The following is a 21,177-nucleotide window of genomic DNA, read 5'->3' as shown; positions in this document are numbered from 1 at the left end:
TTAACACAGATGGTTGTATTTGTTTTTATTTTATTGAATAAACATTCGAAAAACAAAAAAATAATAATTGACTGACATACCACTTTTAACTTGGGCAGTATTAGCAATTAACTGTGAGATTTTGCTGTTTTTACTAAAAATCTTTAAAAAGGAAATGAAAAAAAAACCATAAGACTTTGGACTGTGGCTCAAAATGTTCAAAGTTATATGAGCTATCAACCCTTTAAGGCTTTGCACTTAGCTTTATAACACCCTGTATATATATATATATGTATATATAATTTTTTTTTTAAAACAATATACCACAAATCAACTGCAAAAAATTGTGGTGATTTTTACGATTTATAATTTTTATACTGACCATAATATGATTCATAAGTTTGCAATAGTAAATTAACGTACGATTTCTATAAGAAAATGAAATTTTAAAGGAAAAAGTGTAAAATGAATCGATGATAGTTTTTAACATCTCTTTAATCACAAATACAATTTTATATTACTAACAAAAGAAATCCGACAAGACAATACGACTAGTTTTAAACACATTTTTTATAAAAGAAATTCGATTACACTATCAGAGCTTTTTCATCTGAATACAATTTGAAATTAAAATTTCACACTAATTTAATTATGGGAAAATGTCTATGAACTGAAAAGTCAAAGTCGGGCGGAGTCATTGAATCACTTTTATGACCACCGGCCAACAATTTCAGCACCACGAAGTTTGTCTTAGCTACTTTCAATAAATCAGTTATCTGAAAAATAAAACAATATTATTTAAAGTAACCATCGATAAAATTTAAGTTCACTATGAAAAACACATTTGACTTGCCTCTTGATCAGGATTCGGTATAGATTCCATTAAAGTTCTAGCTAACTGAAAATGTTTACAACCTCCTAAATACAATATTATCGGATTCTCGTACCTATAAAACACACAGATTTTTTTTATTAATGTAACACATATTGACTTGACAGATAAATGAGTGTAAGCATTATTATTACCGAAGTCGTAGTGTTATTCTTTTAAATTCAGTATATTGTACTAAAGGAGGCGTCATTACTGACAGCGGAGCAAATCTGTGTTTGTATCGTACCGCTTCATTGTCGAAATGAGATATTGGATTGGGTATTTTACCCTGATTTTGAAAAGCCACCAAAGCCTAAGTATACAATTTTCAATTAGTAATGAACATTCATTATTACAACTGCTACATATTTTATTAATCGTATACCTTATAGTAACCACCACACAAGTTTTGCATAATTTGGCACATAAGCGCTTCATGTTGAGAAGGGCGAGGTGTAGGTCTTTTTTTATGACGTGGTGGCCGAGGTGCTCTTCTACCACCACCACCACCACCGCTATTCGCGCTATTGCTTGCATTTGCTGCTTCCTGTTCAGCCAAGATAGACTCAACATTGTTGAGTGCACTGTTAAGCCAGCCATAAAGAAACTCATAAAGATACCTAGAATATAATACATGTAAATATAAATATTTTTTTACTGGCTATTTCCATGACCTAATAAGACTTACCAAAAAATATAATGGTACTCGTGAACACTGTATAGTTCGAGTTCAAGTCCTGACAAAAGATACATGATCATTATTCTAATGATATGATACAAAATCCATGTGCCAAAGCAAGGCAATGAAGGTCTGGGAGTGTCTAAATTTCTCGTAAGTGCTCTCAAAAATATATCTATATTTTCCGCCTAGAAAATAAAATAACAATTGCATATAAATCTACATAAAAAACAGAAATTAAGATATAAACATGTACATACTTCTTCTTTCAAAGTCGCAAATTCACTCAGAAGATGCGCAAGTTTATCCCTTTGTCGGGCCCGATTGTGCCCACAAACTTGGAGAAGAATAGTGAATGGTCGTGCGCATCGATTCAAGAAAATTTCAACATATTCCCTTGCCTAAATATAATATAATTCCATATTAATATGTATATTGGGTTGATACTAATGGATGAGATAAGATGGAGGAAAAAAATAATTAAATCAATATGACAATACCGGGATTTACCTGAGGATTGTTTAAAAGTTGATAGCGTGGTACTAAAGCAGGCGGACAGATAAAAGTTCTAGCAGCTTCTCTCAAGGCCTCTGGAACATTTGCACCGAGGGGTGAACCATTTCTTCCACCCAAATACAACAGCTGCAGTGCTGACCGTGACAAAATACAAGGTTGGCTTCGACTAAATTTAATAAAGAAGTCCTAAAAATAAGAATCACACATAGTCAAGAAAATATTTCATCAATATTTACGCAACGCTTTAATAATAACCATACCAAAACGCTGTGGAAACTAGATATAGAGGTAACTTTCATTGCTTCCTTAAGCTTCGAGATTAAATCATTAAAGTATTGTAAGGCTTCAGCGCGAGGTTTTATACGTGTATATCGCGGAAATGTCGGCGGGAGTAAACGCTGATTCACCAATGGCTCAAATCCTATCGGGTTAGGCATATCTGCTATTTTGTTCACATAAATTAATTAATTAACAACAAATTTAAACGAAAATTTTGTATAAATATAATCTAAATTTGAACTTACAATTTTCATCTAATTGTGTTCCTTTTTCCATGGTTTTACTCATTATGATCAACATTTCTGAGCAACCTGCTAATAATCTTGTACAATCGTTAATTGAACCTTGATCCTTTTTTAACAGTAAAGTTAAAGTTTGATAAAACATACGAGTGAATTTGATCCTTGAATATAAACCAATTAATCCGTCACCCTGAAAATATTACATAGATTTTAATTACATTCGCAATAAAATTCCAGTTAAAAGTAATGACAAATACTTACTTCTTGTGCATTACTTCTTGATTTCCGATGTAAATCATCCTCTTGTTCTCGCAATGCAGAAATACATTTTTGTTCGGTAATTTCTGAACTCAAATCATCTCCATTTTGTGAATTTGATCCAAGACAATATCCATAACCCATTGGTTGAAAGTCTTCTTCCTCATACACTTGGGCTCTATACATGCATATAAGTTTTTTAAATTGCATAAAAATAAAATTATCAAATACCCATTGTGCATAAAAATGCTAATTCATTATATGAAAAACTTACGAATTAATATAATTCCTTATCAAGTCCAATATTTTATATATGGCTATACAAAACGCTTTCAACGTTTTATCTTTAATCGCTAGTGGTTGGTGTAAATACAAATTAGTAAAAACTGTCTGCGCTAATGAGTGCCCTTCTAACCAAGAAACGATGCATGAAAGAGTGGCATCAACAATTCCAATTAATTCGGAAGAAGTCAAGTCCTCCAATTTGAGCTTCTTACTCTGAAATGGAAATATTTTTAAATACAAATTTATTTGAGAATGATTTTAAGTATGTATATGTAAATGCATAGTTTTAGAGCAACCTCGACAGCTTGTTGAAACGTTAAAGGTTTAGTCGTTCCTCTATTACAATGCATACCAGCATCCATCTTTGGATCCATCATTTCAATAGCAGACATAGCTTCAAAGAGTCCAAAAAACTCCTCATGCATCAACTCGCCCAATTCTAGTTCTAATAATAAAAACAAAACATTTAAATTTAATAAAATTATGTGCTATGCCAATTTCTCAAATTTTACCTTTAATTAATTCCATAAAGTCATCGGTAATGTCAACCCAATTGTAGATCTTTTTAGAGTTTTCGAGATGTTCTGCTCGTTTCCTACAAAAATTTTAATCATGTGTATGTACAATAAGAGGTTAGTAAAAATACCAAAAATTACAAATCTGTGTGAGATGTGTCTACATAATTATAATGTACATTATAATATATTGGCAACAAATTAAATGGCCAATATTTTTATCAATTTCAGTAAGTAAATTAAATAAATCAGTTTTCGGCCAGTATTTTATAATAAAATGGTCAGTATTATATTATTAAATGTCAGTATAAATAACAAATGGATAGTATAAAAATCTGACTTACATTCGCCAGAACAATAAGCAATGCCTGTTGGATGGAATTGTCTATCAACATCGTATTATTCTTGGGTTAATACCAATCAAAAAGCTATACTAGCCATTAGTCAGAATAAAAATTACGAAATCTTTTATAAATGACCAAATTGAACAAAACCTTTAAACTTATCGATATACTCAACCAAGTTTTAATTTCTATTGCTTTTACGGTATCAATATTCATCTTCGACTTATCTACTGTCTACAAATTATTGATAATCGAAAACATTCGTTTGGTAGCTGAATTGGTACCAAGTAAACAAAATGCGAATTCGACAACTTTGGTTAGATAAACACAAGGAAAATAATTTTCGTTAAAATGATTATTTATAAATTTGAATCCAACGCTTATCGATGGGTGTTTTTTCATTATTCCGTTTATGATATTTCTCAACGTTGATGTATCTTTTCAAATATGAAATTTCGTCAAATAATTCAATCTCCAATATTCGTTTTCAGGCAAATATTTATTTATGAAAACTATTGTTTCTTCTACGTTGTTCCAATCTACTTGACGTCTCAAAGTAATTCATTTAAAATTAGTAATATCCCTAAATTGTTTACCCCATATTTGTATTAAAATTCATAATTTGTTCAATAAACCATTTTTTTCTATATTTCCATTTTCAATTAGATTGATTAAAATATTCTTTAAACATGGTGGTATAGTTGTAGAATTGATTCTATCTTTAAATTTAAAAATGAGATTATCAATTCCTTCTGAAATTTCAACAATCGTACTTTTCTCTCCTTCCATTATTTTTATCGAATTTTGAAATACTGATGCTTGTGTTTGAAGGAATTGAACAAGTTCAGCCTGCTAATTTGAAAAGAAATTTCTTAAAACTATCGGACACTTATCAATTGAAAGGAAATATGACTTTAAGGGATTAAATGATTGTAACACTCTTCCAATTGCGGGTAGTAGAGCTAGCCATCCCCAATAATCGTTAAATAAATTGGTAAATCCGGGACATTTATCACTCTTCCAATTGCGGGTAGTAGAGCTAGCCATCCCCAATAATCGTTAAATAAATTGGTAAATCCGGGACATTTATCTATGCGGGATGCAGAGCTGGAATTCGGTACCATAATGGTAACCCTACTATGGTGATGGTATACTAATATGGTAATGGTTATACTAATGGTAGCTGCATGCTGGGTTGCGCCCATATAACCAATAAGTACTGATATTTCAATAGGGTAAAAATAATAGCTAACATGTACCTGTACCATAAATAACAATAACCATCACGGATAATTAGGAATTTACTATACAAATAAATATTTATACAACCAACTACATATACATATGTATGTAGTTGCAAAGGTTGAATGATGAACATAAAAATTATTTATAAAAATTCAATGTATCTAAAGCATTTATAAGTAAAAAAAAAAAGTATATATATCCCTGGTGCAATGAAAAAGATTATATTAGGTATTTGTGAATAGGAGTATATGCAGGGTCACTGAGGTCCGAGTTCTAGGAAAAATTAATGCAGGGCCCTATGACAAACTTAAAAAAAAAACCTATAGATATATTTTTATTGTATATTTTATTATAATTGAATAATAAAGTATGATATAAAAAGTACGATTTCACATGGACACAAAGAATACGTGGATTGAAAAATAATAAATATTTAGCATTAAATAAATATATGTATTTTTATATATAAAATAATATAAAATATCAATATCGGTTAGTTGGATGTCCCAATACGGGGCTCCTCGAGTAGTCCGGGCCCTGGAACATTATCCCGGCTCCCCCCCCCCCCCCCCTCTCGTGGGCCGTGAGTATACGAAATAATGAATATGTACGTAGCGAATGAGCAAATGAATGGGAGAAAAATATCTACAAATGTATATTAAAAAAGTGCAAGTATTGAACACAAGTTCATGTACATGTGTGGCTGGAGCGAAAAATGCAAATTTTAGATTTCTAGTGGAAAATGTAAATGTAATGCTAATTACATGTGTATTGTCAAATCGGCACAATAATATGCCGAAAAAATTATTAACAAAGCAAATACGCCTTCGAGTTTCCGACGATCTATATCCCAGCATATCTATTAAAACATCGTAGAATATAAAAATGGGTGAGCACCACACTCCTTCTTATACAAGTGCCAAAAAAAATCATTCTGCGCTCTTTCAGGGGCACCGACTCTCAAAACCAGATTACAAGATGCTACCGACCAGATCATCATATGGAGCACATAGCATGGGTAGTACTAATAAGCACTCGGCATAACAAATCCAAGCATTTTTAAAGATCTATTAATTACATAAATCTACTATGTACTATCTGGCGATCAAATTTCAAATTCAAAAATCAAAATTCACAACACTATTTAGATCAGTGCTTCCCAATTACTTTCATGTCACGACCCCCTAAATTTGAAACAATTAATTCCCGGCCCCTAAAAAATATTTTTTTCTAGTTAAAAGGTTTATTTGGCAGTAATTATTACAACTATAATACACATATTTATATTCAGTACAAAATTATAGGAATTTGCTTAAAAACATTTTTTTAAAATACAAACTACATATACACACATGAAACAATTTAATGCGATAGATGAGGTCGCATGTTTTTACATAACAAATCGATATCGGGTTCAATGTCAGAAATGCTAACTCGCAAAGCATCTTCCAAAGTCTCCGTGGAAAGGCATGACCTTTGCTTATTTTTTAATATAAGTAATGACGAAAATGCTATTTCGCATAGGTACGTAGTCGCGAAAGGAATAAGAGTTACCAGGGCTTCTTTTCCAATAGTAGGATATTCTTACTGTCGCCTTAACCAAAATTCTGAAATACTTTTTTCATTAAATTCCACTTCAAGCAAATTATCTGATCTGATATCGATCAACTCTTCTTTGGCTGTTCACGTAATATGATCATATTTTAAGGACTTGGCAAATGGTGTTCTTATCCAATTGTTCCTTTCATCCTCATTCAAGTTTGGGAAATATTTCCTTAAATATATACATTCCCTAAATGTGGAAAAATATTCATATTCATAAATGAATATTTGTACTTTCTATTGAATATTTTCGCGGCCCCGCGAGAAATCGTACGCCCCCCCCCCCCCCAGGGGGTCGCGACCCCCCAATTTGGGAAGCACTGATTTAGACCACTCTTACCGATATTTTTAGAGGAAAATAAAGGTGGGTGTGACCTGGATATGAAATACATTCTAACACTTAGAGGGAGACGATTTTCATATGCGCTCTTCAGGGAAAATGGCAATCTGAAATCGCTCAAGTACTGAAGAATTTAAAATCATCAGCATACGGCAAACATTATAAATGATTAGGAGCGGATTAATGAAAAGGTTAAAAATAAAAAGAGGCTAGCGTTTGAAGACTCACAAAACATGTATAACCAATTTAAATCATCACTTCAAGGTATATCAATACATGACAATACTCATGTATAAGGGCGGATAAAGAGTACTGTCAATTATTTGGCAAGGTTGTTAATTTGCGACGACGAATATAATATGTTTGTAAAAGGTAAAGGTAATATGATAGGTATGCGTGTAGGTGTGGTGTGGTGTGGTGTGGTGTGGTGTGATGCGGTACGGGCTATTAGGCTGTACCAATAACTGTCGTACGTGTCTGAGTCGTCGCTCTGCTCCATGTTGGCGGCCCCCGACATCGTGTGATGGTGTGACGACCGACGACCAACGAGCTGAAGAGCTGAAGAGTTGAAGAGTTGAAGCCGGAGATGCGGCTTGGATATATATACGACACGACACGACACGACACGACAGTCTCAGCCGTCTCAGCACCAGCGACGACCCGCGACCAGCGGCCACTGGCCGTCACCCACTGTTCGCCCCAACTGTCAAATGCGCTATTAGCAGCGATATTGACGACCATTATCCGGTCAGTGAAAATCATTGCAGCAGGGGAAATACTCGGTTCGGTGATTACATCCCAAATGTGAATCGCTACCAGGATAACCACCGCTACGAAAATATTTCGCGTGGTCTCCTGTCACGCGAAAATTCGTCGACAGGAAAATTGCTGTATAGAAAAACTGCCCAAATCTCGTAAAAAAATGGCAGAGTATGAAAACGATCGGATAAGAACCCAAACTTCGTCACACGACAAAATCGTTTTCGAACTAACAATAGGTGAGGAAAAAGCATTTGCTAATAGGTATGAACAGACCTGAGGTCTCGTGACTAATCGACCAATCGTCAGAACGTCTGTCTGGATTGTGCATGTTAAGGTCTGTTCATACTTAACAGCACTGCACGGCTTCAGCACTGCACAACTCCGTTTCAAATATGTCATTTTATTACATTTGTTGCGTCGGGGTGGGTGGAGGATCCAAGTAAAAGGCCAACAGTCGTTTCACAGCATTTATTGATGATTCAGGAGTTACACGCACTGTCACTGCTCCGTCCAGAATGAATTATATCGCCTACGTACCGCCTTATAACGGGTAGATCTCTCAGGACGCCTAATCTGTTTACCTGTTGTATAGTCACGTATTCGGATATGTATTTCCAAGAGATTGGGTCTTCCCATACCGATTCTGAGAAATAACTAATAACGGTCATTGCTTAGCCTAAATGCACTTTCTAAATGCAGAGTCCAGATATAATCTTTGGAAGTAAGTGCATGCATTTAGTTAACCGATAACAGATATCCGTTGGTCTAAGTACAATTCGCTCAATCCACGGCGTACGTAACACATTTATATTCATATCTACCTACACGTCGCGGTCACGTCACGCTTACAGCAATTTGGCCGAGTGCAAGGCAAAATCGGCTTACTTATACATTAGAGGCCATGACGATACGGCGCAATATTGCTTACGTCGTATTGTCGAGTACTTGCAATATGAATGCATACACGTGCATTCGTAGCTACGCGTCAGAATACAAGTCAGCAAAAATGTTTCGACGTTTATCGAACGAAAAAGTATGTATAATCGCGCTGTTGTTGGAAGAAGAAGCTCAAGAAGGCAATAAAAAAGCACGGAGGCGTTTTGATGTGCATCCCATGTTAAAAAATAGAAAAACCGAAGGAGAGTTTTGGACACTGTATAAGGAGCTTGTGGATGATGGACAATTTTTTTTTAAATATTTCCGTAAAAAATTATTTTTTTTTTAAATATTTGCGCCGAAACCATGTTGAAAGATTGAACAGCTGTCAACTGTCACTATCGATAATTGGTTCAAAACAGCAAAGCGGCAGACTCATGGCACGTAATTCGCGTGTATATTTCCACGATGGCCAAAAAAACGGATACGATACGTTGACGGATGTTGCTGTAAGGTATGAACAGGAAATGTCGGGTACTGCTGTAAGCCTGCCGTGGCGTAAACGAGACGGATGGTATGAATATACCCATACAAAATGTACCAAAGAATACTTTTCGTACGGCCGGATACCTGCTGAAGTCGGTACGTGCTGACTAGGTATGAACAGACCTTTAAGCGTACACAGAGACAAAGTGAACTGCAACAAAAAATACTTTATGGACAAAATTGTAGATATGTTTGGTAGCGATAACATACGACTTCAGTTCTTGTTTAAAGAATAAATTTTATTTTAAATTTTTATTATATTGTACATATATTGTGTTAATAAAAATGTTGTTGCTACAGTATGCTCTTCATTACTACAGTGTCTTGTCCATTCGTTCACTATACATATACGCTACAGTAAATTAAAACTACATAAAAACATTACTAAAAATATTTTGCCCCCCCTTTTTCTGCGGGCGCCCATGGAGACTTCGTTGACTGTTGAGCGTAGCTCGCTTTCAGACCGCAGAGTCTGATCTATGAGCGAGTGCTGTTCATATATTGATCTACGAGTACCTATGTATCATCCAATTCCTCCCCATCCAACCAACCAAACCAAGCAAAAAATATTCAGAATTATCTTAAGGTTCTTATTTTTTTAACTTAAAATCGAAATGGGCAACGACTTTAGCTTGGCCAATAACTACATATGGTGTTTTCCCTAGTCTATAAAGGCTAAATGCATTTGATTAGTTTGGAATAATACGAGTGTTTAATCTAAAAAAAAATTAACTGATTGGCAAAAATACATGTGTATGTAGATCTAGGGCCAGGGATCAATCCTTAAAATAAAAATAGTAATAAATAACCACATACTTTTTTATTAAAAAGTTTTTCTAAGAAGCTGCGACTGAAATAATTCAAGAGCTTTGTAATAATATTAGAAATCTGAATTAATATTTCCAAATTAAATATGATTTTTATCATTATATACATACATATGTATGTATGTACACATGTAATTTGAACAAAATCCGACAACCGGAAGTAGAACTTTTGTCTTGTACAAGTTTCCATACATTTGCGCTCAATTTGTATTGCTATCATAGTTATTAGTATTTTAAATCTGTCTGTACGGTTCAATATCGAATTTTGTTTTATAACCTTATTATATTCCTCAAATACATAGATAAAGTCATGTGTTGGTCACACCCGAATTTTTTTTGTGTCCTCTAAAATATTTTTCACTTCTTTGACAGTTATGATAGTTTTTTCAAGCTTTTTAATTTGCTTTTCAATCAAAAACATTTGGCTGTCTACAAACTAGGTATAAAGTTTTGATAATGGATTTGTAAAAAAATCCGTTATCGCTTTTGGAGGATTTTCTTTTTCTAAGAAAAAAAAAATCAACGGCTCCCACATCCATAGTATTCTTTCAATTGCTGGAAGGAGCGATAACCACCTGTATCTTGAATGGGATAGCATGTTATTATATGTGACCTCAGCAGACTCGCAGAAATATTTGAGTTTTCCATTCCTTACTGTATATATTGAAAAAAAAAAAATAATTTTAAAACTACACATTCTATATCTATTGACAAGACATCAGCGGAAGTAGAAGCTGTATTATGAATAATGTGTGCAGGACAACCGACTCCTTCTATATCTAATCTATAATTTGGAAAGAGACTTTGTATGTAAATATCCTTGGTCGTCATCGTCCGTAGATCGGTGACGTCATCGAACACGTGATTCGATTTTTTTTTTTTCGATCCATGGGCGCCGATTTGTTTTTTTCGATTCAATGGATTCACCCCCGCGGGGGCGCAAGGCGAGTAGCTTCATGGGGCGCCGCCAGGGGCGCCACAAGGGGTGCAGCCCCGTGGGGCCCCGAAGGGGGCCCGGGGGGCGCAGCCCCATGGGGCTCAAAAGGGGGCGCCACGAGGGGCGCAGCCCCGTGGGGCCCCGGGGGGGCCCAGCCTCATGGGGCCCAGCCTCATGGGGCGCAGCCCCATGGGGCTCAAAAGGGGGCGCCACAAGGGGCGCAGCCCCGTGGGGCCCCGTGGGGCCCCGAAGGGGGCCCGGGGGGCCCAGCCTCATGGGGCGCAGCCCCATGGGGCTCAAAAGGGGGCGCCACAAGGGGCGCAGCCCCGTGGGGCCCCGAATGGGGGCCCGGGGGGCCCAGCCTCATGGGGCGCAAGCCCTAATAGGCATTAACTAAGGGGGGCGAAGCCCTAGACGGCAATTAATCATGGGGGCGCGGAGGGGCGAAGCCCTAAAAGGCAACTGATCATGGGGGCGAAGCCTTAGACGGCATTTAATCATGGGGGCGCGGAGGGGCGAAGCCCTAAAAGGCATTAACTAAGGGGGGCGAAGCCCTAAACGGCAATTAATCTTGGGGGCGCGGGGGGCGAAGCCCTAAAAGGCATTAACTAGGGGGGGCGAAGCCCTAGACGGCAATTAATCATGGGGGTGCGGAGGGGCGAAGCCCTAAAAGGCATTAACTAAGGGGGGCGAAGCCCGAAACGGCAATTAATCTTGGGGGCGCGGGGGGCGAAGCCCTAAAAGGCATTAACTAAGGGGGGCGAAGCCCTAGACGGCTTTGAATCATGGGGGCGCGGAGGGGCGAAGCCCTTAAAGGCAACTGATCATGGGGGCGAAGCCCTAAACGGCAATTGCTCATGGGGCGTGGAGGGGCGAAGCCCTAGAAGGCAAAGGCTCAGGGGGGTGCCGAGGGCGAAGCCCTAGAAGGCAAAAAAAAAATTTGATTTTTTTTTTTTTTTTTTTTAAATTTTTTTTTTGATTTTTTTTTTTGATTTATTTTTTATTTATTTTTTATTTTTTTTTTTAATTTTTTTTTTTAATTTTTAAATTTTTTTTTTTTTTTAATTAAATTAGCTTAGTCATGTTTAAGCGGTTTATATTATAAACACTGAGCGAAGCCGGGTAATACAGCTAGTGTATTATATTTGCGGACAACGTTTCTTATAATTTATAAAAAACATTATTTATTCCGTGCCTACCTCTTCCCCCAAAATTCGTGTTAATATTGTCAACCCTGAATGATATGAGGCCTATTACTGGAATACTAGAATTTTTTAGTGCCTCAATGCAAAATGCCGTTATTGTATCCGACGTTTCATTTGGTAATATTTGTAACTCCAGCAGTTTAATTGTTAAGCCATCATTTTCTGTGAAATAATGGATAAGTATTGGAAACATCTTCATATATTTATAATTGCTGGAATCTGTAGAAACTCCATGAAAAGGATATTTTTGTATTTCGTAAATTTTATATGACCGGGACAAATGACTTTCGGACAGGGATGCTGGGACAAAGACCTCAAAACCAGGATGTATGGCAGCCCTATTGTAATAGCTAGTAAAGTCATACATTGCTATCCATTCATAGAATACACCCATATATACTAACCTGAAGAAACTGCATGCCATATGTTCAGACTATGTCTGATGATCGGCTTTCGTGGCTTTACGGCCCACGATTTGGCCGATATATTTTTGTGCTGGCCACCCTGAGACAGCGGTTGGCACACAAACTGACAGTTGCCAATAGCGGTTTGGCGCGTAAACACCCCGGGGCTTACGGGGCCCACCTCGCCACCGAAATCACCAGCTAGAGGCTGGTGAGGGTTGTGACGATACTTGGAGACCAGCTCCAGTATCCGTCCGGTGTGCACCAGAGGAAGCTTGGTCTGTCTTCGTCCAGAAGGCAGACAACTGAGCTACGCGTGGCCAACCTCAAAAGGCACGCGTGGTTACTTTGTTACTCCCCCCCCCTGTCCCCCCTGCTTGATCTCTGTATATATATATATATATATATATATATATATATATATATATAAAATACAGTCACCATACAAACAGAATTACAACCTGTTTTCATTATTATACAATTTCCTCCCTTTTTCCACATCACGCATCCCACGCACATTACGAAGGAGAAAGGGACATTGCAGAGCAGCCAACATCAGCAGAGACCAGACCACCGACGACGAAGGAAGGCACCTTGAGGAAACCAGCCCCGCCCAAGCTTACCACTAGCTATCTCACAAAACCGACTTCCGGGGTGCTCTCGAGTTGAACATCCCTGGAGTCTGTACATTTTGGTCCTTCGACCCGGATGTCTTCAGAGCTGGTCTTCCAACGTCGTCGAATCCAGGTTGGTCGTAATTAGCATTTTTCTGTTGTTGCTATTTTTTTTGGTCGTCAACGTCCATTTTGTTTTTTCCCGCGTCCATTTTTTCCTTTGTTTGATTTCGTCGCATTTCAATAATGGCGTTTTTGAGTACGCTTAAAAATACGCGGAAAAGCATTCGCGCTCGGTTAACGAGAAACGCGAATCAATTGGGGGACGATCTGAGCATCTTCGAGCTCAGAATCAGGCTCGAAACAATCAGACCATTACTGTCTGAATTCGAAGCGATCCAAGCTCAGATAAACGAGCTGGACCAAGAAGAGGCGCAGGCCTCCGAATCCGTCGTGGACCTATTTGATAGGGAGCATATGGCCGCCTTCGTGCGATGCACCGAAGCAATCAATTTGCGTGAGCCGCAATTGAGCGCTTCACCGTTAGATGGCGCTAACCTTACAATGTCACCTGTACCGCAATCAAATTCGGCAATAAAATTGCCCCATTTGCCCACCTTCGAAGGCAACGTCCAAAATTGGCCGCTTTTTTCACAACGCTTCTTGGCCGCTATGGCCGGCGAGAGTTCGCAAATCGTCCGGTTCCAATACTTACTAAGAAGCCTAAAAGGAGAGCCCCAACGTTTAGTTGACGGCCTGGAATTAGCTTCAAATTCATTTACGAGCGCGTGGTCTATTTTGGATCAGCGCTATAACAACAAGAAAATTATTGTTCAGCATCACCTTCAGGCATTGCTTGAAGCCGAGCCAGTTGTGAGCAACAATCACGTCAGTCTGCGTCGTCTCATAGATGATGCCAACATGCATGTACGTGCGCTCGTTAACTTGGGCGTCCGGGTCGAGACCTGGAACGAGATTCTGGTGATGTTTATCACCAGAAAACTCGACCGGAGTACACTTCAGCAATGGGAGCTTCAGACTCCCAAGTATGAAGACTGCACGTTTAGCAAAATAATGCATTTTCTAACGTGCCAGTGCCAATCGATGGAAAATGCCGACTTCGTCTTAAAAAGCGAGTCGAATCCTCGACCAAGAACCATTACGAATCCGAAGGCAGCAGTTCTGCATGTGAGGAGGGAACGCCCCTCCTGCATCAGTTGCAGCGGAAGTCATTCTCTGCTAGCCTGTCCATCATTCCGCCAAATGAGCGGTGATGAGCGTAGGTCGAACGCCATAAAACGTCGACTATGTCTCAACTGCTTGAGGCCAGGGCACATAGTTCACGCGTGCCAAACAAAGCAGAGATGCTTCAAATGCGGTCATGCCCATCACACCATGTTACATGACTCAACTCCATACCAAACTTCGCCTTTAAATAAGGCCAAACATTATCGGAGCCCAAAGAAATCAGAGAACGCCAAACCCGTAAAATCATCGTTGGTTTTACACTCGGTGAGACGCGTATCGCCTTCTCACGCCCGAACTGTCCTGTTATCCACCGTGGAAGTACAAGTTCGCGGCGGAGATGGGCGTTCGCACAAGGTTCGAGCATTATTAGATAACGGCTCCGAACTCAACCTCATCTCTGAAGACTTAAGAAGGCGACTCGCCTTAAAGTCGAAAAGGATGGACGTCAACCTGGTAGGAATAGGTTCAAATAGGACGTCCATTACTAGTGGCGCGGTAATTCGAATTCTACCGCGCATCCCCAATCAGGGCTCCAGTGTTGATCTCGATTGCGCAATCATGCCCGAGATCGCGAATCAACTTCCATCGCGCAACGTGTCCGAGATTCGGAGCCATTTGCCGCTTCATCTCCCCCTTGCCGATCCGTCATTCGATATTCCCGGTACAGTGGATATGGTGATAGGCAGCGACGCCTATCATGCGATGTTACGCAATGGCAAACGTACCATTTTAGTTCCCTCCAAGTCACGCGGTGACAGAGTAGGACGCATCGCGATGATGAATACAGCTTTCGGCTGGATATTGGGCGGCTCTCTAGAAGCGCCCACAGTTTCAAGCGATTCTCGGAATTGCCATCACACAACGGGTCGTGATCCGTTATCTTGTTTTGGCGCGAGACGTCCAGTCAAGACAGTTACGCGTCCCCTGGACGAATCGCGTATTTCCGCGGTACGAAGATTCCGCTTGCCGAAGCGCAATGTACCCGCGCCCTTTAACCCTCACATCTTTCGACCTTCCCAACCCAGCTCCCCTAACTCCTGGCCAGTTCCTAGTTGGCGCACCACTAGTTGCGCAACAGCAGGAGGATCTGGTCGATCAGCCCGGAGCGAGGGTGCTACCACACCAGCACATGCAGCAGCGGCCCCTGGCAGACAGGGGCACAGGAGTAGGTCCTACTACTCCTCCATCAGCAACACCAAGCGAGCAGTCCGGCGAGTAGCTCGACTGCCAGTCGAGCAACACTCAGTGAATTTGTGCAACGGTGTGGCGAACGTTCAAAACGTCCCACATTAAAGTTGGCGTCTTTAATTTGTGTTGTGATTTAGTTAAATGTGTTTCCATTTAGTTTTTTTTGTCTCTTGTTTGTTGATTGGTGTTGGTAATGAAGCTATCAATGCATATGGGACATGTAACGGCTTAACAATATTGTTACCTAGCACTGGTGTTGGTTTTTTGTTTGTTTGTTTACCTTGTTGGTTGTTTCTTGCGGGCTTAGTCAGCTGTTAATGTACAGCGGGACGATTGACGGTGGACGAACCTTTGTTTTGATTACTGATTGTGTATTGTTTATGTCTTTTTTGTTGTGTTCTTTTGTTATCTCATTTGTCATGCTTCATTAGTCTCTTGATTAATTCATTTGTTTTGGAATCCGATCCTCTGGATTCCAACGGGGGGAGTATGTTCAGACTATGTCTGATGATCGGCTTTTGTGGCTTTACGGCCCACGATTTGGCCGATATATTTTTGTGCTGGCCACCCTGAGACAGCGGTTGGCACACAAACTGACAGTTGCCAATAGCGGTTTGGCGCGTAAACACCCCGGGGTTTACGGGGCCCACCTCGCCACCGAAATCACCAGCTAGAGGCTGGTGAGGGTTGTGACGATACTTGGAGACCAGCTCCAGTATCCGTCCGGTGTGCACCAGAGGAAGCTTGGTCTGTCTTCGTCCAGAAGGCAGACAACTGAGCTACGCGTGGCCAACCTCAAAAGGCACGCGTGGTTACTTTGTTACTCCCCCCCCCCCCCTGTCCCCCCTGCTTGATCTCTGTATATATATATATATGTATATAAAATACAGTCACCATACAAACAGAATTACAACCTGTTTTCATTATTATACAATTTCCTCCCTTTTTCCACATCACGCATCCCACGCACATTACGAAGGAGAAAGGGACATTGCAGAGCAGCCAACATCAGCAGAGACCAGACCACCGACGACGAAGGAAGGCACCTTGAGGAAACCAGCCCCGCCCAAGCTTACCACTAGCTATCTCACAAAACCGACTTCCGGGGTGCTCTCGAGTTGAACATCCCTGGAGTCTGTACACCATATATAATATTCCGTTTGTTACAGACATTACTAACAAACTAACCAGTAGATTCTATGACAGAATCACTAATAAGTAATAACCATACTAACACACTTGTGAAGAGTCTCGGTGATTACAACAAAATGTCTATACCCTTCAGGTATAAACACAGATTACCTAAACACAATCTGCTTTAGGTCATCGACTTTAGAGAGTCTTTAATTAATATTGTGTATTAGATGTATTATGAACATTTATAAGGATTGTAAATAGGTTTTTGAGCTCTTTTTCCTATTACGCTTTAGACTAACATTAGAATAATATAATACTGTGATTACTAACCAAATTAAATTAAAATTAAAATTGTAAAATAGAAAATGATCAGTAGATCAGTAGCTATTAAAATAGATATAAGATGTATTGTGAACATAATTTCGTAATAATAAAAAGCATTTAAAAATCAAAAAAATAGTGAATAATGCAATTGTGATTACACTGGATTTCTGTTCGTGCCATTTTTTAGTATTCAAATTCAAATGGCTGCGTACCATATTTTAGAATAATTACTGCGGTCTCTACCCTCTAAAAAATGTTTTTTTATTTTTTTTTTTGTTGTACATTTATGAAGTGTATAATCAGTATAAATTATTTATTCTAGCACTCATTTATCTTTATAATCGTACGAAATTAATTTATCATCATAATACGAGTTGTGATATTCTCCACTATAATCAGCTTTCAGTTCAGTCACTTCGTCGTAAATAGTTCCATCGTTTTCATCGACATGTTCCGTCGTGGGGGGAGCAAGGATAATTTCTTCATCTCCAGGCTTCACCACGGAAACTCCACTGGTTCCAATATTTATACAATCGAAATGCAGTATCTGTAGAGATTTATATCGGTTTCAAATACAAACTTCTTGTGAAAAATAAGATGACAGCTAATAAACTCGATGAAACTTACCAAAACTGGAAAAGATGCTAGCCTTAATTCCCAATCCATACAAACGTGTAAATTGTTAAAACTGTCTGTGTAGATGTCGTATAATTTGATACAAAACGTAACTCCAGGAATCGGTCCAAGCGGTACAGGTAGACATATTGGTGGCGGATTCTTTGCTAAATAAATAGAAAGCCATTACAATGAATGTTTTACATTTTACAATAACATGTTTACATAAAGTGGTTGTTACCTGATAAGACGTTGTGTAGAACTGAATTATTGTTTATTGTAACGTCCAACACTAATCCAAACTGATAAGAGTCGTAGGTCACGTTAGCACAAACTGTGTGAAAGATTTAAGATTTTAAAAGTTTTTTTACTGCAGTTTAATTGAAATACTTAATAATATTCAAATACTTTGTCTGTCGAAGTTAAACTGGCTTATCCTGATTCCAGCACAACAGCCACACTGATAACCGTTGCATGCACACGGATCTCCAATAAAAGGCAATTTTAGAGATTGGCCAGGTGCAAACCACGGACGTGGCGACATTTTCTTAATAGTCTTAAAAATTAATTAATTAAGTTAAAATTTACTCGGCTAAAAAATCAATGAAAAACTTTATTTGACATACGTCGTTACTCTGTAGACTGTAAAATACTGAAACATCGGATGGGTCATTGAACACCAATAATCTTGGCTTGATTTCACTATGCCTAATGGGTTCTGAAATCAAACAAACGATATATAAAAACATAATATATTCCTACAAAAAAATCCGTGAAAAATACCGCTAATCGCACACAATTAAAATTTTTGCATAGTCTTCTATTACCTGCTCGAAATATCCGAGTACATTAAACGTGTTATAAATCGTACCATCATCGAAAGATTTATGAATTTACAATTCTGTACCACTTATTAAACATCTGTATGCAAATTTACGCGATCTAAATAACGACTTAATAACTATCGTTAACCCTCTACATTCCGGTTTATTTATTAGATGATTTTGTAAAAACTTATTCTAGCTCAAAGTTGGGCAACCTAATTTTTAGTATAAAAATTAAGTGTAGTACGTAAATTTTGAATACATTACTTAATAGTAAACTTTGAATAATACGCCTTACTTAATGTGCACGGGCAGGATACAAGAGGAACAGCCTGTTCCTCTATAAATTGTTAAGTTCGTCACATATATACATATTTTGTATTACAAATTCACAAATATATTGTGCAATTAATATGATTATATGATCCGTCATATTTGAATGTGGCGGAAGTCCAATTTTCAGTTCCAAAAACACTATTTCTTTTTAACTTAACTTTCACAAATTGTTATCACTTTTAATTTGATATGTCCAGAATCTCAAATAAACGTTTTTAAATATTGTTAAACGCAATACGTTATATTTAATGTTTTGCAAGATATTTCTCGAATTAAAGGAATATGGACTTAAGCCAATTTCAATTATAACGAATTATATGTACATATACATATGTATGTATATATTTCAGGTTCTAATTTTCAATGGAACATTTTTGTATTTTTTATTTTACTCGATTAGAAATAGAAAGTAAGTCAATTTAGAATTAATGCCTTAATACGCTTTACCTCTATAATTTGATGTGCTACATGAGTACGTATGTAAGATAAGTTTTATTTTTAAATTAGAATCTCAATATTCGATGTGTATAAAAGTTTTATCTATTTTGTCTTTAAAATATTTAGTTTATCTAAATAACTAATATTTTTATAATGATCAGTATTCTTCAAAATTAAAAAAAATGTTGCGAATTATACTGTAAATATATACAAATAAAAATGTACAAATCATAAGTACTTACCGCTGTTAGCGCAATGAAAATTAAACGTGTACAATACCGCTAGAACTTTCAACACAGAAGCTTTCATCTTGAACCTGATTCACTATTTATTTACAATATTCAAGTGTAAACGATTCAATCGTGTCTTTGTAAGTGGCTTCTTACGATCGACGTCCACATTAGAAGAATATCACAGTGAGTATGATCGCAAGTGGCACAACTCGAACAACCAAAGGACTGGTGTGTCGTCAAATTGTATAACGCTTTCTACCACTAGATCATAGTACAAACATTCAAAAGGAACCCCAGACATAAATCACTATAATCGCTGGATTATGAAAAAAAATAACACACATTTAAATGGAATCGCATAATATGTATGTACAAGGTGATTCTCTCAAGGTAAGATGATATTATTTTCCACTAGGTAGGTACATACATACATACATATGTATTGAATTTTCAACAGGTAAAATGTCCACAAAATATAATATGTACATACATACATACATGCTCATATATTATCTATCATTCTTATCATATAAATTACAACGTAAACATTTTAATGCTAGGCAATATTTGATGTGGAAAAATTAAAATAAGTTTCTTTACATTATTTCTTTTGGGTGTTACATGTATTCATGAAAACGAATACATGCATACACATTTAATTGTTCTTCTTCTTCTTCTTAATGCCTTGTCCGCATCTGGACGTTGGCGACCACCTCATCGATTATTTGCAGATATCCGCAAATATATAATGTTCAATAGTTATTGCATGCCTGATAGCATCTCATTAGATGATAAACCAGTAAGAAGTAGTAAATAATTATTTATGTTTAAGTCAAATAATTGACATGTCCGGTAGTAAAGATGAAGAGATAAAGAGACGTATGAAATTAGGATGGAGTGCATTTGGACGAATGAATGTTGTTTTTAAATCAAAAATGCCACTCTGCCTGAAGAAAAAGATCTTCGATCAATGCGTATTGCCAGTGATGACGTACGGATGTGAAACTTCCAATGCACTCAAAGAAGTATGGAATACTGTATGCTCAGCATAGCGAGGAAGGACAGGAAGCGGAACACGTGGGTGAGATGTATGACAAGGGTAATAGACATAGTGGATAGAGGAAAGAGATTGAAATAGTATGGGCGGGCCACATACCTAGAAGAATGGACCGAAGATGGACAAAATAAGTGCTTGAATGGTACCCGAGATAATGCAAAAGGTTAAAAGGAAGACCGCAGTGAAGATGGGTAAACGAAATTAGGAAAATATGTGGGGTGAGATGGATGAGTGTTGCGCAAAACAGAGACGAGTGGAAGCGTGTTGGAGAGGCCTTCATCCAGCAGTGGATGGTGAATGGCTGTAGATGATGATGATGATGATGGCTTCGCTCGGTATTTGTAATATAAACCGCTTAAACATGACTAATCTAATAGTAAACTGAATGTCACGAACAAACAAACATATATAGTAAGTCTCTTATAAAAAATTATATGTACACCCCTGGGAT

The 21,177-nt window shown here is 37.8% G+C and overlaps 2 protein-coding genes across 3 annotated transcripts; both read right to left on the bottom strand.

Moving 5' to 3' along the window:
• Nucleotides 1-443: 443 nt before the first annotated feature.
• Nucleotides 444-7,887, bottom strand: Naa35 (N-alpha-acetyltransferase 35). 2 transcript variants are annotated; one of them, XM_077441058.1, is made up of 14 exons: nucleotides 7,614-7,887; nucleotides 3,622-3,704; nucleotides 3,406-3,554; nucleotides 3,099-3,322; nucleotides 2,828-3,002; nucleotides 2,570-2,756; nucleotides 2,306-2,487; nucleotides 2,040-2,231; nucleotides 1,790-1,930; nucleotides 1,539-1,717; nucleotides 1,236-1,470; nucleotides 1,006-1,163; nucleotides 833-926; nucleotides 444-755 (listed from the first exon to the last, which is right to left on the bottom strand). In XM_077441058.1, the coding sequence occupies exons 1-14, from the start codon at nucleotides 7,670-7,672 to the stop codon at nucleotides 615-617; spliced, it is 2,199 nt and encodes a 732-aa protein (XP_077297184.1). In that variant the 5' UTR covers nucleotides 7,673-7,887; the 3' UTR covers nucleotides 444-614. The 2 variants fall into 2 exon arrangements, with proteins under 2 accessions (XP_077297184.1, XP_077297193.1); XM_077441067.1 differs by having other exon boundaries at nucleotides 446-755; nucleotides 7,629-7,875.
• A 9,367-nt stretch (nucleotides 7,888-17,254) lies between these two features.
• On the bottom strand, nucleotides 17,255-20,066 carry LOC143918945 (uncharacterized). The gene is made up of 6 exons (XM_077441076.1): nucleotides 19,679-20,066; nucleotides 18,465-18,556; nucleotides 18,247-18,394; nucleotides 18,080-18,172; nucleotides 17,851-18,005; nucleotides 17,255-17,770 (listed from the first exon to the last, which is right to left on the bottom strand). Exons 1-6 carry the CDS (start codon nucleotides 19,743-19,745, stop codon nucleotides 17,549-17,551), a joined length of 777 nt encoding a protein of 258 aa, XP_077297202.1. The 5' UTR covers nucleotides 19,746-20,066; the 3' UTR covers nucleotides 17,255-17,548.
• Nucleotides 20,067-21,177: the final 1,111 nt, after the last annotated feature.

This window comes from Arctopsyche grandis, chromosome 1 (genome assembly GCF_051622035.1).
Source record: "Arctopsyche grandis isolate Sample6627 chromosome 1, ASM5162203v2, whole genome shotgun sequence".
NCBI classification, from domain to species: Eukaryota; Metazoa; Arthropoda; class Insecta; order Trichoptera; family Hydropsychidae; genus Arctopsyche; species Arctopsyche grandis.
Note: the sequence above shows the minus strand (reverse complement) of the source record. Positions and strands in the feature narration are given on the sequence as shown.